Source organism: Suncus etruscus, chromosome 9, assembly GCF_024139225.1.
Source record: "Suncus etruscus isolate mSunEtr1 chromosome 9, mSunEtr1.pri.cur, whole genome shotgun sequence".
Classification (NCBI taxonomy): Eukaryota; Metazoa; Chordata; class Mammalia; order Eulipotyphla; family Soricidae; genus Suncus; species Suncus etruscus.
Window position 1 is genome coordinate 29,132,635 of NC_064856.1, and position 16,949 is coordinate 29,149,583.

At 50.5% G+C, this 16,949-nt stretch overlaps 1 protein-coding gene across 1 annotated transcript in view; it reads right to left on the bottom strand.

Annotated features, from left to right (window-relative positions):
- Positions 1 to 16,949, bottom strand: part of PREX1 (phosphatidylinositol-3,4,5-trisphosphate dependent Rac exchange factor 1) — a 150,578-nt gene that overhangs the window by 79,704 nt on the left and 53,925 nt on the right. The window contains exons 2-4 of the mRNA XM_049781304.1: positions 13,330 to 13,401; positions 10,177 to 10,299; positions 256 to 360 (exon numbers count right to left, since the gene is read on the bottom strand). Coding sequence (XP_049637261.1) covers positions 256 to 360; positions 10,177 to 10,299; positions 13,330 to 13,401 — 300 coding nt within the window. The remainder of the gene's footprint in view (positions 1 to 255; positions 361 to 10,176; positions 10,300 to 13,329; positions 13,402 to 16,949) is intronic.

The following is a 16,949-nucleotide window of genomic DNA, read 5'->3' on the forward strand; positions in this document are numbered from 1 at the left end:
GGAGCAAATAAATTTAAGAACCTCAACTTAGACCAAGCAAGCATTGGTTAACTTGACCCTAGTCTAAGCAGCTTCGATCTGCTTTCACAAAGTTCTGTTGGACCATGGTTGACCTTCCCAAATTACTCAAGTGTCTTTTATCTATAGTAGCCGAGCTAAATTCTCGCAAGAAGAGCCAGGGGCCAGCTCCAGGGCCTGCCCGGGTGTCTGCTGACTCTGTATCCAGCCTGCAGAGGGGCTGGGGTGTGCACTCACCAGGAGGAATGCCCGCACAGCGGGGATCTTGTTCAGCTCCACCAGCAACCGCAGTGCCTTCTCATGGTTGCTGCAGTATTCCTCATACACGCAGAACTTGTCCTTCTGTGGGCAGAGACAGAGATGAGAAACTCAGATGAGAGCCAGGCTGGGGCAGTGGCATCATCCATTCCTGGAGGGAAGACCACAGTGTTTGGCAAGCAGGGCTTCCCCACCTGTCCTGCACTCAAGGCTGAGGAGCCTCTGAGGGGGCAGCAGCTAAACCCTATAGAGCATAGTCCCCAGATATGTACTTCCTGAAAAGTTCTGGGCCAAAGTCCCAACCGCTGTGACTGAGTTTTCCCACACTGGGAGCAGCTCTGAGGGTGATGGGAGTGACACATGGAGTTACAGCAAATTCTCTGATACCACTCTGGGTCTGAAACACTGGCCCATGAAGCCACCACACCCCAGCAGAGCACCCTAGTGACACCCTGGACCATGGAGAACTCCACACACTGTGCACCTGGGTGAGGCCCCACCTTGCTCTGGACCCTTGGTTCTCCCTATTGTGGGCTCTTAAAGGTCCTCAGTGAATGCCTCAAGGCACACGGAGACTCTCGGCCCAGCCCTCACTCCTACACACTTATTCTTTCCCCAACTACAAACTACACTCAAAGGCTACCAAGTTCCATTAGGAGGATGTTACCCTTCCTGGGCCTTAACTCCAGTGCCCATTGCTCTCCTCATCTCAGAACTCCCCACTGAAAAGGGCCTTCTCCATACCCTGCAGCTCCCAGAGGCAGAGCCTGCATTCCCACTGTCTCCTGCAGTCTCCCCAAATGCCAATGCCCAGGAACCACATGCAGGCTCCTCTGGTGGGAATTTCCCACACTCCCAGTGCCTGGCTCAAGGGAGCCCCGAGAGGCCCAGAAATGGGGGAATAGAAGGTGTGTGGGGTCCTTGCCCCACAGTGTGGGTTGACTAGCTCTGGCAATCTCCAGAAGCCCCTGAACCCTGCCTGGACTCTCCAGCCCAGAGGTCACTTATAGGTGAGCTTCTGAAAGGGTCTGGGAGGAAGGACAAGCCACAAAGGCAGGAAGGAAGCTCCCCGTTGTGTCTTGAGGCCCAAAGAATTCCTCATACAGGCTTGCTGCCCTCACCACGCCCCAGCAATGTCAGGGGAGAAGGTTTGAAAGGGCCTGACCTGGGCCAGGGTGAAATAGAAAAGGGATGTGGGGGAGAAGGAGCCATTGAGAAGCTGAGGAAGAAAGAGGGGGTCCAGGCCTGCAGCTTAGGTCAAGCCTCATTTCTGAACTGGTCACAGCCATTCTACCCAACAGGGCTGCAGGAAGAGGGAAGCAGAGAGGAGAGGGGGAAGTTTCAGTCAGGAGCCCCACCCCAGTCCACCCCAGTTCCCACAGGGGGCTCCAGACAAACCAGCAAGCAGAAACACAGAACAGTGAGGGGCACAACCCAGGTGAGCCCTGTCCTGGGCCAAGACTCGTGTCTCACAACAGCCTGGCAAGTGACTGACCTGTCCTGAACCCAACCCCACAGGGCCACTGAGGAGCTATGCCAGCCAGCGTGGCACAGCTGCAGTAACAGCAGAACTGGGATTTCATGGCTCAAAGCCCAGAGCTGATGGTCGCGTGCTCCTGGCAAAACACCCCGAGGAACGTGACATGGCAGAAAGGGATCCACACATGGTCACTCTCCCATCCCGCCAACTCCACAGTCCCTCCCTCAGCATGGGTGCCTGGGCCTCCGTTTCTTCCTCCATGAAATGGGCACACACAGGCACACCCCACACACCCCCATCATGGACGGTGGGACTGAATGACAATGTATAAGCAGAAAAGCACCCAAAATGCTGTGGATGTGACATCATACTAGAAGACTTTCCACTGAGCTACTCTCACATTCACAGAAGATAACATGCATCAACAGGAAATGACACATCAACAAGGAATAACACACATCACTGAGGGATAACACGCATCCAAAGGGGCTAACACACATCCACAGGGGATGACACATATCCACAGGGGATGGCATGCATTGACTGGGAAACGATGTGCCAGTCTCACTGTCTGCAGGGGTGCTCCAAACTGCACCCCACACCTGTCAGGATGCACTAAGGGACAAGCACGAAGACTCCCAACTACAGCCTCCCCTGGACTCTAACCCCAAGACATGCATGTTCAGGTGTGCAAAGAAGAAAGGAGTCCCCCTAACCCCACCAGCAGACCCTTCTCTGTCCTCTGTCTCCAACCAACCCATCAAGTCCAAGTCCAGTGAGGGTTCGGGAATTCACCCAAGTACAGATGGACAGCTACAGGCACACAAGTGACAGGAAGGGTTGCTGACCATATACCTAGAGAAAGAGCAGGGACTCCCTGGGGCTGCAGAATCCCCAGGAACCCCAGAGCACCTCTGAGGACACAGAGTCACCTCCCCAGGACCCCAACTCTGTGGCCTTGGGCACAGCACAGAGCATTCTAGATATAGCCAACTGTGTCAAAGAACAGGCAAGAGTGACTTCTGCATGAACAAGCCAGGCTCAAGAACACAATTTCAACACACCATGTGGGCACAGGAGCTAGAATTGTCATCCTGCAATCAGGTGTGATGATGTTCTGCCACCATCCTCTGTCCCATTGGGACTCAAGTCTGAGGTAGAACAGCATACAGACAGCAGTAGGCACAAGGCCAGTTAGGGGATGGCAGAAGGAGGCAGTGAGGGGATGTGGTCTGGGGAGAGAGAAGATGGGCCAGGCCCCCTGCTTCTTTTTCTTTCATGTGCAACCCCTGGCCCTTCAGTCTGTGAGTAGCATGGGGTCAGAGTATGAATGCCCATATCACTGCTGTGATGCTGCAGGGAAGGGACCACAGACAATCTGACTACTGGATGAATGAAAGCACAGAACAGGGGCCGGGTGGTGGCGCTAAAGGTAAGGTGCCTGCCTTGCCTGCGCTAGCCTTGGACGGACCGCGGTTCGATCCCCCGGTGTCCCATATGGTCCCCCAAGCCAGGAGCAACTTCTGAGCACATAGCCAGGAGTAACCCCTGAGCATTACCGGGTGTGGCCCAAAAATAAAAAAAAAAAAAAGAAAGAAAGCACAGAACAGAGAATGTAGCAGAACACAAAGGCCCTCACAATCCTCCCTGTACTCCCAGGTGGTCTGGGGCCCCCAGACACAGCTGGGGGTCTCCACTGGAAATTCTGAGACATCTCTCTCATGCTGAGTTCCCTTTCCCTTGCTCTGGCACATATTTCCCCTGGGAGCAACAACTCTCATCCTGGGACCCACTGAGCCCTTGCCACCCCAGTACCACTGATGACCATGGACACCATCAGAGTACTTGTCCTGGCCACAGTGGCCAGCAGAACCCAGAGACTCATTTTGGGATTCCTCAGGAATTCTTCTAGACTCATCTGCTGAGTTTGAGCTTTTTTGGGGGGGGGGGGGGCGGGGGGTTTGGGCCCACACCCATTTGATGTTCAGGGGTTACTCCTGGCTAAGCGGTCAGAAATCGCCCCTGGCTTGGGGGGACCATATGGGACGCCAGGGGATCGAACTTCGGTCCTTCCTTGGCTAGCGCTTGCAAGGCAGACACCTTACCTCTAGCGCCACCTCTCCGGCCCCATGAGTTTGAGCTTTGACTGACTCTGCACAGGGATGGCCCTACCCCGAGCCAGGGAGGCATACACATACCCTCACCTCCAAAATATGAAAGCATTGCAAAGGAACTCAATTGAGAGAATAAGGTTCTAAAAACTGGGTTGGAGGGGCTAGAGGATAATACAGCAGGTAGGGTGCTTTCCTTGCATGCAACCATAGGTTCAATCTCTGGCATCCCATATGGTCCCCCATCACTGCCAGAAATAAATGAGAACAGAGACAGAATTAACCTGTGAGCATCGCCAGGTGTGGATCAAAAACAAACACAAAAATCATAGTGTGGTGGGTAGTGTTTCCCTTGCATATGGTCAACCAGGGTTAATCCCAGATACCCCATATGGTTCCCAAGCCCTACCAGGTGTGATTCCTGAGTGCATAATTGGAAGTAAGCCCTGAGCACTAGTGGATGGACATGGCCCAAAAAATGCATAGGGATTCTGGAACCAGTCAGACCTAAAGCCAATTTATCCACAGAACATTTTTATTTGTGTTGGCCAATATGATGTGTGTATATGTGTTTGAGTTGGTATTTTGTGTCTTGCAATGAGTACAACCCTAACACATCCCCACCTTAAGATGGAAGAAAATGAATAGAAGGTCCCATGTCCTACCACCTGACAGGGTCTCCATCTGCATCATGTAGTTGGGCCAGAAAGCAGTAACAAATGTGAGCAATTTGGCTTTGTTGGCTGAAAATCAGGAAGATGTAGCCGGGAGCCCCGCAGGGAGCAGAGATAGAAAGCAGTGATTGATTCTCCATGTCTATCTCACACAATGATTCTGGCAAAGGGGGGACTAAGTGATGAGTCTCCACAGGTCTGTCTTTCCCTCTCCCCAGAGCCTTCTGTGACGCACTCTGCAATGTCATCCTCTCCTTCAACCCATGACGGAGACAGGGGACCCAGACTTAATGTGCAGAGCAGTTAAATTTAGCAAGTGACAACACTTCCTCCCCAAAACCAGGGCCAGAGCCATCTCTACGTAGACATAGCGTGTCCACCCCAGGTGCATCTTGGGCTCCAGACCCTACAAATGCGGAAACTCTGCTTGTGACAGCCAAGGGCCTAAAGCTCGGCATGTTCTCTGAGGAGACCCTCACTGGACTTTGCTTCGCAGGAAGAAGTAAATAAGAGCAAATAAACACACAAAGATGTGTTGTTTGGGGTGGGAGAGATACATGGCTTTGAACTACAATGCAGGAAAGGGGGCAGCTGCCAACTGGGGCAATTTGAGAGGTGGCCTGCAGGAGGAGCTGGGGACAAAAGCTCCTGGGAGCTGTCCAGGAAGGACCGAAACCCCCAAGAAAACTAGGGGAAGGAGTCTGGGGTTTGTGTACGACACCTCTCCTGAAGGACTCCCTGGGCATGGTACTGTGGTGCTGGCAAGGTGCAGGGTACAAGCAGGAATACCTTGCACCTATTCAGGCCTCCTGCATAGGTAGGGGTCCCCATAAAGGCCTGCCCCAGGTACCCCTTAGTTCCCTATCCGAGCACCCTACCTCAGCTGGATACAGCCACACCAGAGCACTAACTGCCCTCCCCACCCACTGAGTCCCCATCCTCTCAGGATCACCCCAAGTTGAGAGGCCAGGGCCCAATCCCACAGGACAGGTGGTGCAGATAGCCTTGGAATCCTAATCTGGGGGTGCTCAATCACCCCATCACATTGCCATGTGACACTACCTGTGATCATTAGCAAGCAGTCCCCTTTCCCCCATTAATTCACACACCCCAATTTCTCCAGGCATCTTTTTCAGGGTGGCCACTTTGGGGCCTAGGACAGTGCTTAGTATACAGCAGGTGCTTAACTAAGTCTCAGAGATTTTAGCCCAAACTCTAAAGCCAAACTGTGGCTACTCCAATCCTGGCTGTAATGTAGCCTAGCCAGGAGCGCTGGCCCATCTAAGTGACTCTCTGGGACTTTGTGTTCCTCTCTCTAGAGCAGCACAGTAATGGAAGCCACTGATTAAGGATAATTTGAGGCCTCGATGATTTCACAGATGAAGAGCACTTAGCACAAGAGTCCAGTCCAAGGGGAGTATGGAGTCGGCACTAATGTGCAATCACTGGGCAGCTAGTGGCTGGGCTTGGGGAGAGGAGAAAAACGCCTGACAGGGCAGTGCCTGTGCCCAAGACTTCCCCATCCTCTCCTGCAGAACTGAGACCAAGCCCCACTTCTAGGGACCACCTGAGAGACTGCCTTAGCCATGCAGGGGCCAGTGTGCTGTGGAGAGTCAGGAAAGGTGGAAGAAAGGCTGTGGTACCTACACACCCATGGCTGTGCCCCCACAGGAACTGTGGCCACAGCTTCCACAGGCACCTCATGGACAGCCACATCCTATCACACACACACACACACACACACACACACACAGCTTCCACAGGCACCTCATGGACAGCCACATCCTATCACTCACACACACACACACACACACACACACACACACACACACACACACACGTACGTTCCAGGCTACTTTTAGTCTACCATTCAATTCTCCCTGAGCACAGAGGCAGGGGGTGGTGATTTTAAATTAAAAAGACAATTTTCCATTTCAAGCCTCGAATCACCCACTGTGCGGCCAGTCCCTCCTCCATTTTTCCAATTAGCTGAGAAAAGAACAGGAAACCCAGTCTGGCATGCCACTCATTGTCTGTGTCATCAAACAGCGCTGTGCATGGACACTCAGGTGACTGGGGGCTTCCAGAGCACGAGGCTGCCCAGGCGGCCGCTCACATGGTATCAGGTGGGCTGAGCTGTGTGGCATTCTGTCGGCACCAGTGACAGCCAGCTTCCCATTTCCAGGCTCCAATCAGATCTGCCCCTTTGGATTTTGCTTGTATTATGGATGTTCATAAGTGGGTCAACTTTATGAAAGGGTAAAGAGACCACCTACCAGGGTACCCAGAAAGAGCATAAGTGGGCAGGAGCAATAGTACAGCAAAAAGGGCACCTGCCTTGCATTTAACTCACCTGGGTTTGATCCCCACATTCTATATGGTCCCTCAAGCACCACAGGAATAATAATCCTGAGCCAGCTAGGAAGGGGTGCGGGACATGGGTCACCCCAGCACCCCTCTACCTCCTTCCTTACTCCAGGGCTTTTCCTGGCCACATGGCTGGGCAAGCCAGCGAGGTGGGTCCCTTGAAGAAGCTTATTGGTTTTCCTAGGCTTTCCCCATTTCCCTTCCGGCTCCAAAGGGAGGGTCTGGGGGTGGGGGCTCTGACCTTCCGGCCTTCTAGCTCGGGAAGGATCTCCTTCCTTCCTGGGAGCTGGGAGGTTCTGCCAGCATGGCGTTTGGCAGCCCTCCGCCATGCCAAAGGCCTCTTTAACCAGGCCCAGGAAGGGGTGCAGGACATGGGTCACCCCAGTACCCCTCTACCGCCTTCCTCCGGTACTCCAGGGCTTTTCCTGGCCACATGGCTGGGCAAGCCAGCGAGGTGGGAATAGCAGCACAAAAGGTTCTGGCATTAGGACTTACCAGGGAAGTTTCCTTATTAAACCTGTGCATTGTGAAACTGCGCGGGCGCAGAACATTATGACAAATATATGGATATCATTGTGTTTCATCTGCTTGTCATTATCTGAACACCATCCAGGAGCTCATTTTATTCCTTTACTCCCTCACTCCCATCTCTTGTTACCCCACATTTAACCATTTTTCTGTACTAATGATTTTTGTTTTGGCCAAGGTGGATTATATATCTTTCACAGTAATTTTTTGGGTGGAGTCTGAAGCTTCAGCAGGCAATGCGTCACGGCAAGGTTTCATGCTGTAGGTTTTTGGGCCAAGATAAGGTGAAGATGCAGCCTTGGCTGCCCCCCACAGCCTTCTCTCTCCTTCCTCCCCATCCCCAGGGTTATTTCTGGACACCTGCCTAGGATCCCAGCAAGTGGATTTCGGTGACGTTCAATTTAAAAGAGACCCCAGGCTTTCTTGTTCCTACAAGGAGCTGGGAGGGGACTGGTGAACTTTCAACTTCCAGCAATTAGGAAGCAAACGCCTCGCCTCTCGGGGAGTCGGAAGCTTCATCAGGCAACAAGAGGAGGACATGGCTCCATGTTCTCTTCGCTTGTCCAAATCACAGACCAAAGTGGTGTCTTGGAAACAGCACCCTCCCTCTTGACTATTTCTAAAACATAAAAAGAACACCTGTATCTCCTTTATATATCTCAGATGTATTCCCTTAACATCTATAACTCTTTTCGAACAACCTCATATAGTGACAATTTTGCCCACTGGATTTGTTACTTGATTGTTTGATTTTCCCCCTTTGAGATCTGTTTTATAAGCAATACTGGTAGAAGAGTATCTCTGTATAGATTTCATGTTTGAACCAAGTTACGGGGAATGTTGGACTTTATTCGTCAGCCCCCAGATGCACCAACAATATCTTGTGGCATTGCTTCTCTTTTGCATAGGCACATTAAAATGAGAAAATAATACATATGCAAACAAGTTCTTATCTAATAGAGATGGGAACACAAATTTGGTGATGTAATTAAGCCTTTTACCCTGAACATTGGCATAATGATTTGGCTCAGGCCTCAGAAGAATGGGCATCGTCCACACACACCTGAACAATGGATACCATCTATGGAAACAACCACAATTGTCTTTAACATTACCAGGATACAAGCCTCTACCAGGGAAGACCTCCCACTGCTTTGGCATTGACTTACTCCAAAGAGTGCTCCCAACACCCAGACGACTCAGCAACAGTCTGCATGCAGGGCAGATCGCTTTGCATTTAATGGTATGCTGAAACTAGAGGATGCTCCAGATCAGCCTGACATCGATGAAAGAAATGCACAGAATCCAGAGTCTTTAAATATAAGAATCTGATACCAACAATAGGTAAAGTGTGAAAAAGTTTCACTCGAGTTGGACAGACTGGTATGCCTGGAACCCAGAGTCAGTCTTATGCCAATAAACTTCTGGGGTGAGACCTTTTTGTAATCAGGTCAAGGATTTTTTCCATTTTCCCACTTTTCTGGACCTATGCAAACAATGGCGATTGCCACTATCACACCTTTACTATATTTTTTTACTCTTATCCTTTAAGGAAAAAAAATACAACTTACTGAACTTAAAAATAAATAACTGTAGTAGAATGCCTATCTCTAATACAGGCAGGGGATGGGAAGGGGGGAGGGGTAATGTTACACTGGTGAAGGGGGTGTCCTGGTTATGACTGTAACCCAGCTATGATCATGTTACTTAAATAAAATATATATTTAAAAAAATAAAAAATAATAATCCTGAGCCAGGAATACAGTCAGAAGTCACTCCTGAGCATCACCACGATGTACCAAAAAGCCAGTAAAAAGAACACAAATGACAGTCAGTATGTGGCTCCATGAAGTCAGAATGAGGGGCCATAAACAGCTCTCACATGACCTGGGGCCCCAACATCCCTACCCAGGGTAGCTTTCTCTGGGGAACAAGGGGTGGGCCAGAAACTGAACAAAGGAGCAAGAGGATCAGTGCTGGAGGGATGGCATCATGGGTAAAGCATTTGTGTGCACATGGCCAACTCAGGTTTGATCCCCAGCACCCCAGATGTGATCGCTAACATGCATGCACATGTCCAAACATATACAAACCTACATGAATACATGCACAAATTCAAACACTTACATGTGCATTTAGAAACCTGCACCAAATCAAAACTGAGCCCAGACAGGGCCTGAAAATTCCAGCAACAGTTTTCCCAGAGGGGAATCACTGAATCACCCCAGGAGGAAACTGAGGCCCTGGAGCTGGTGCCTCGGGTACACCCCAAAGTTAAGGGTCCCCAGCAGCACACAGGGAAAGTGGCTTCACCCTCCTTCCTCCAGATGTACCCCCAAATTCCAGCCCACTGAGGAATCCTGCAGACACTACTGGGACCAACAGTCTCAGAGACAAAATAGGCCCCTCCACATACACACACACCAGCAGAGGGGGCCACAACCAGACAGTTGAGTCTGGGCAACATCTGTCAGCCAATGACTTTCTCTTATAGTTATTCTGCAAAATATGAGCCCCAGCTCCAGCCCCATCCAGCCCAGGAACCCCCCAGAACAGTCACTAAACAGGAACCAAGAAAGGGCCTTTGAGGTACAGGACAAGGTGGGACAGCTCAGGGAGAGCACTCCTGCTACTGGATGGTCAGCTCCCCTCTGTTTCTGCAAACAGAGGTGACCCCTCACATCCTGCCTACCTCCTCCCAGGCAGGCTACAGAGGAAGCCCCCAGGCCACTGTACTCACAAACTTCAGGAAGACATTCCCCAGCTCATGCTGTGACTGTGGCTCAGGGTGCAAACAGTATTCCAGGGCCTCGAGGAAATCCTTGTGGACATCTAGGATGTCTTCAATGTTCGAGAACAGGGTCTGGAGAAAAAGAGGGTCCAAGGAAGAGAATGTGAATGTAGGCCTGGAAAGCATTAAAGACAACATGGGGGGGCCAGAGAGATGGCCAAAGGTAAGGGTACACAGCCAACCTGAGTTTAAGACCCGAAGCTGTTTATGGTCCCAAGCGCTGAGTAAGTACTTACTCAGGAATAAACCCATAGCACTGCTGCCTATGGTCCCAAACAGAAATAACGCATAACACTGGTCTGGATAATTGCTGGTGACAATGAGGATGAAAATATCACAGCCATCACTCCCAGGCCCTGTGCCTGCTTCCTAATGCGAGCTGGCACTGTCTCTGTGACCTGTTAAAAGGAATATGACACCCTCGGGAGACCATCCCCCAATTAAGGGAAACAGGATTCAGAAAAGGTCCTATGGCCAGTCAATGGTAAAAGGGGCCCCACAGAGCCTGCAGACTTGACTGAAAACCTCATTCCCACTTCATTCTGTAGGGGCCCAACGGCAAGTCCAGAGCAGGACCTGTATCCCACAATCTCCCACGGCCCATGGGGACAGAAACTCTCACACATATAGACCACACATACACACACACACACACACACACACACACACACACACACACACACACACATACACACACACCTCTAACCCACAATTCACATGCTGACCTGGAGGAACTGATGGTCCCCAGAAAATCCTGCCTCCACCTTTGTCCCCCAGGGCAGTTTGCAGCCAGGGGACACCCCCCAACCATACACACACTCTCTCATATTATTCTGGTCGATCTCTGAGGCTCCTATATGCACAAGCTCAACAAATGTGGACTGAGCCCAGACCATGCACTAGGCACTGGGGAAGGTCTGGGGTCACAGGAGGGGACCACCAAGGGCCTGGCCCCTTTATGGGGATGGGTGGGAGTGAAAAGAGTTCAGACAAAGCAAAGACAAACAACTTAATCCTGTTGTTTCTAGGTGGTGGGAAACCCTGAAAACAACAAAGAAGCGGAAGGAATCCTGGGTGAGGCAGAGGTAAAGTGTAAACAGAGGCGAGTGTAAACAGGGGGAGGTGATGCTGGGACAAAACTAAAAGTACAGGCAGAACCCAGGGCATGTCAGATGCACCTGCCAATGTGCAGGAAGGTGGCCTGAGGACAGTGGTCAAGGCTAGGGGCTGAATGCCCTTTCCTGCTGAAGGCTGAGAGCAGAGACTGCAACAACTCCCAGCCCACATCTCCTCTTTCTCCTCCTGAGCATCTATACTGTTTGGGGTCTCTTTGAGGTTTTGGGTTTTGAGCCACACCAAGCTGTGCTTAGGGCTTACTTCTTGCTCTGAACTCAGAAATTACTACTGTTGGATTTGGAGAACCCTATGGGGTACCAGTGATCAAATGTGTGGCAGTTTGATCCATGCAAGTCAAAGTGCCCTACCCATAATACACTGGTCTACCCACTGTGACCTGGCCTCTCACTTGTAGTTTGGTTACTGTTCTCTCATTTTATCCAGACTAGGTAGTCAAATCTGCAGAGCCGGGGGTGAGGGGGATGCACAGGGTAGATCTCACTGTTTTCTTTGCCCTAAGAAAGGACTTTCAAACAAAAAGAAATGTCAGAGATAGGACACAGTGGGAAGGCTTGTATGTGGCCAACTAGATTTAATTTCTGGAGCTACATATGATCACCTAAGCATTACCTGGAGTGATACATGAGCACAGACCCAAGAATAAGCCCTGAGCACTGGCAATGAGGGAGGGAGTCTCCTGAGTGGCTGAAAATATGCACTTGTGTCCAAGCACAAAGAGGCTGTTAAACACTGGGCAGACAGAGGCACCACCGAAGCATGAAGGAGCCAAATGTGGTTCGGGATGCTATGGAACCTGATATACCAATGAGAAAGGGCAGCATCACACAGGCCTCAGCTGGGGGCAAATCCCCCAGGCCTGGGAGTGAACAAGACTCCAGACAGTCATGGCAGACAGTGAAGCCATTTTGGTGGTCACCTGCAGGATGGGCAATTGAAGCTGATCTGGGGCAGGGATGCTTTCTGTCCGTTGGGGTCCCAGTGCAGAGCTGTGTCCCTAGACTTAAGACCCTCACACCTAGCACTTAGGCACAAGGCTGAAACCTTTACCATATGTAAGTGATTCCCTATGAAGGTAACTACTCAACATGAATAATAAGCTTTTTCTTTATATAGGAAGAGGGAAGTAGTCCCAGGCAGTGCTGGAGGACTGAGGAGTTGGCAGTAAGGGTCCCTCCTGCTGAGACTCAGCCCAGCTGCATAGACTCTTCAATCCTTGGGCCTAGCAGTCAGGGCTGTTTGCTCAGAGCCCACCAGGCCCACCCCAACCATGTGGATAGGGGTTTCCAGAGCTGTGGCCAGCAATGCAGGGTATGAGGCACGTGGGGTCAAGCGCAGGGCCAGGGATCAGAGCCAGGGATTAAACTCAACTCAGAGCCTTGGCATTATCACTCAGATCATAAGAGCCTGTAAACCGCCATTCACAATGCAATGAGGTACTCAATGGGTATTTGCCAAATGAATGAGTGACTGAACCACAGACTCTGGGTCCCCAATACCTCTATAGACAGCCCTGCGGGTCCAGAGGGGGTGCCTGAGTTTTTAATCCTCATATGGACATAGTCCCAGTGCAGGCGGGCATGGGGAATGAGTAGACACAGGAAGGGTGGGGTCCTCCAGCAGCTCTAACTGCTCCTCAGATCCCCAAAGAAAAAGAAGGTAACTGCCCGGGGAAGGGGGTCATGCCTGGAAGTACTGAAGGCCTAGGGACACCAGCTCCAACGCCTCCACCAAGGTAAACCTGCACCATTCATCACTGCCTCCACACACCCGCAAAACAACCAGGGTCAGGCAGACACAGCTGGGGATGCCAGCATCCTGCCAGCACTTGGGAAGGAACTTTCTCCAGGGCTCCAGGTCAAAGGCTGACATCAGGAGGCAGAAAGTCAGGAGAGTCCTTGTGAGCAAGGAGAGAGGAGGTGGCAGTTGTGAGGAGTGTAAAGGCAGCTGTAAAGGTAAAGGTCTCACCTTGACATTCTCTTCTGTAAGGATCTTCTCCACTGAGTCAGTCCCATTCTGGCGGATGCGATGCAGAAACGCCTGGCAAAAAAACAGGGAGAGGTGAGTGGCCATGCCTCATGGTCTGGGGAGTTTAGAGAGTTTCATTCAGTGATGACAAGGACCAAAAGGCCAGGGTGAGGGTGAGACTAGGAGGACCCAGTCTGCACCCCACCCCAGCCCAAAGCCCCTGCTGCCCCCACAAGCACAGGGAGCCCCAGAGCCTAGCCTCAGTTCAGGGAACCCCTACATCCCCTCCCATTCACTCCTCTAAAACTGTTGCTTCTAAATAAGAACATGAACACTTGGTTTCAGAGTCCAGATCACCAAGGCAAGGAATAACAAAGCATTCACCTCATAGGTAAGGCTCTGAGACATATACCCCACACTAGTACAGAAAAAATAAGACATATAAGAAGTCAAAAGTATGCAAAGTCTCTCCTACACTCCTACACTCCAGCCCCAGCAACTCACTCTCTCAGTTTTGTGGCCTGGCAAGCATGAGGGCCCAGAATCTGTTCGGATCATGCCTGCCCACAAGAGATCTCAGTTCAACCCCTGGCAGTGTGGAAACAAAGTCAAAAAGATATAAAGATTCAGAAATGTAGCTCAATGGTAGAGTGTGTCTGCATGTGTGAGGCCCTGGGTTAAATCCTCAGTGTTGCCCAGAAAGAAGAGACAGAGATGGATGGATGAATGGATGGGTGGGTGGATGATAGGTGGGTAGGTGAATCTGAGGAAAGATGGTGATATACGAATGAATGAGTAGGTGGATGAGTTGGTGGTAGATATGAATGGAAGGAAGGATGAAAGGAAGGGAGGGGGAAGGGAGGGAAGGGAGGGAAGGAAGGAAGGAAGGAAGGAAGGAAGGAAGGAAGGAAGGAAGGAAGGAAGGAAGGAAGGAAGGAAGGAAGGGAGGGAGGGAGGGAGGGAGGGAGGGAGGGAGGGAGGGAGGGAGGGAGGGAGGGAGGGAACATTGGTTGGTGGATGGGTAGATGTATTGATAGATATAGATGGATGGATGATGATGGGTGGGTAGATGAATGGGAGGACAGATGGGTGGATATATAAATAAATGGATAGATGAGTTGGTAGTAAATATAGATGGATGGATGAAAAAATAAGTAGATGGGATAGATGGGTGGATGGATAGATGGATGGACGGGTAGATGATGATGGACAGATGGAAGAGTGGATGATCCCCATAACTTCAAGTTTCTGACCCTCCCAATAACTATATCCTTTCTTCTTGGTCACACAGTCACCTTTCAAGGATTCCAGACAGAACCCCCTGCCTTGACTTCCCCCAGGTTCTTTTCTCTGCACATATATGCAAAAACCTTTTATTTGTTTTGTTTTGGGGTCACATTCTGGCAGTGCTTAGGATTTACTCCTGGCTCTGCACTCAGAAATCATTTTTGATGGTGCTCCAGGGACTATATGGGATGCTGGGGATTGAACCCAGAAAAGTTACATGCAAGGCAAGTACCTTACCCACTGTATTATCTCTCCAGTCCCTGCAAAAACCTTTTAAATAAGGGATCAGAGAGATAGCATGGAGGTAAGGCATTCGCCTTGATGTAGAAGGTCGGTGGTTCGAATCCCGGCATCGCATATGGTCCCCTGAGCCTGCCAGGAGCGATTCCTGAGCATAGAGCCTGAAGTTACCCCTGAGCGCTGGCCAGTGTGACCAAAAAAAAAAAAAAAACCACACACCTTTTAAATAAATGAACAGATCCTGTGCAGCACCTAGTATTGTTTTGTTTTTGTTTTTAGTTCTAAGTACTAGTCTGAAGAGATAGTACAGGGGTAAGGCATCTGCTTTGCAAGCCACTGACCCAGGTTCAATCCCTGCACCACTGTGAGTACCACCAGGGAATCACACCTGAGCAAAGAACTAGAAATAACCCATGAGAATCACCAAGCATGGTACAAACCATCCCCAATTTAAAAAGAAAAAAAAATGTTTTTTAAATCTCCATTAAAAAAACATTCCAGGGAGCCGGTGAGGTGGTGCTAGAGGTAAGGTGTCTGCCTTGCAAGCACTAGCCAAGGAAGGACCGTGACAGCCATTTGATCCCCCTGGCGTCCCATGTGGTCCCCCCAAGCCAGGGGCAATTTCTGAGTGCGTAGCCAGGAGTAACCCCTGAGCATCAAATGGGTGTGGCCCTGAAAAAAAAAAAAAAAACCACATTCCAAATACTTCCAAAGCTCTTGTCCCAATTAGCCAGCCTGAACTCACATTCCAGCAGCCTATCCTTCCCTTCTACACCATCTTATTTCCTCCACTAGCCATGCCCAGTCTGGCCTCAGGACCTTTGCACTAGCTATCCGTTCTAGCAGGCTTCCCCCATACCAGCGCAGCTCAGTGCCAGCCCTTCCTCATTCACCAGGCCTGAGTTCACGTTACCACCTACAAGAGATCAACCAAATTTCTTGCATTTCCTCCAGGAGACGAGGCTCAAGTGCATGACACAATCTACAGAACTTTTCAGGCAAAGGCCAAGACCAAATGGGGGCAGAACTCAGCTGAATTCCTCCCCAAAACGCAACAGCAGAGGCCAGTTTGGCTTTCAAGCGCAGTTCCCTCTCCTGTCAGTACTGGTGTGTTGTTTACTCTCCCCAATATAGAGTCATGAGCTGTCCTTTGGAAACCCCTGCAGGCCTTTCCTATCTCAAAGACTGGAACCATATGCTCAAAAGCTTGAAGAAGGGCTATGAGCAGGGGCTGAGGAGGAGGTGCCATGGCAAAGCATGTGTCCAGTGTGTACAAGACTCTGAGTTTGACCCCTGAGTACCACCAGCCTGAGCAGCACTAAAGCTCTGGCCTACAGACCAAAAACCCTTATGCCTGCACCATCAAGGCCAGTACGGTCAGGAGTGGCCCTGAGTTTCCCAAGCTTGGCTGGAGGTGACCACTATTAAAAAACAGAAAGAGGGGCTGGAGAGATAGCACAGTGGTTGGTCGTTTGCCTTGCACACAGCTAACCCAAGACGGAAAGTGGTTTGAATCCTGGCATCCCATCTGGTCCCCTGAGCCAGCCAGGAATGATATTTGAGCACAGAGTCAGGAGTAACACCTGAGTGTCGCAAGTGTGACCCAAAAACCAAACCAAACGAAACAAAACAAAACAAAAAAAGAAAAGAAAATAGAAAAGGGGCCGGAGCGGTTAGAGTACTTGCCATGCAAGTGGCCGACTTGGTTCAATCTCTGGCATCCCATATGGTCCCCTGAGCACTACAGGAGTAATTCCTGAGTGCAGAGCTAGGAGTAATTTGAGCATTTCAGGGTGTGACTAAAAACTTTAAACCAAAAAAGGAAAAAAGAAAAGAAAAGAAAAAGCTGGGAGGTGCCAGACATGCCAATGAGTCTTGACTCTGAGAAGCAAATCTGCAGATTTGAAAGACAGTGATGGGAGCAAACAAATTCCCTGACTACCACCACATTACCCAGCCCCAAGGTTAGGGCCTCTAAAGACAGGAGGTGACAAAGGCAGCCTTGCCCACAGGAGGCCAGCAGCTCTGCTGGACTGGCCTAGATGAGACTTCCCATCGCTTTCTTCACAAGAACCAGGCCACCGTGATTGTGC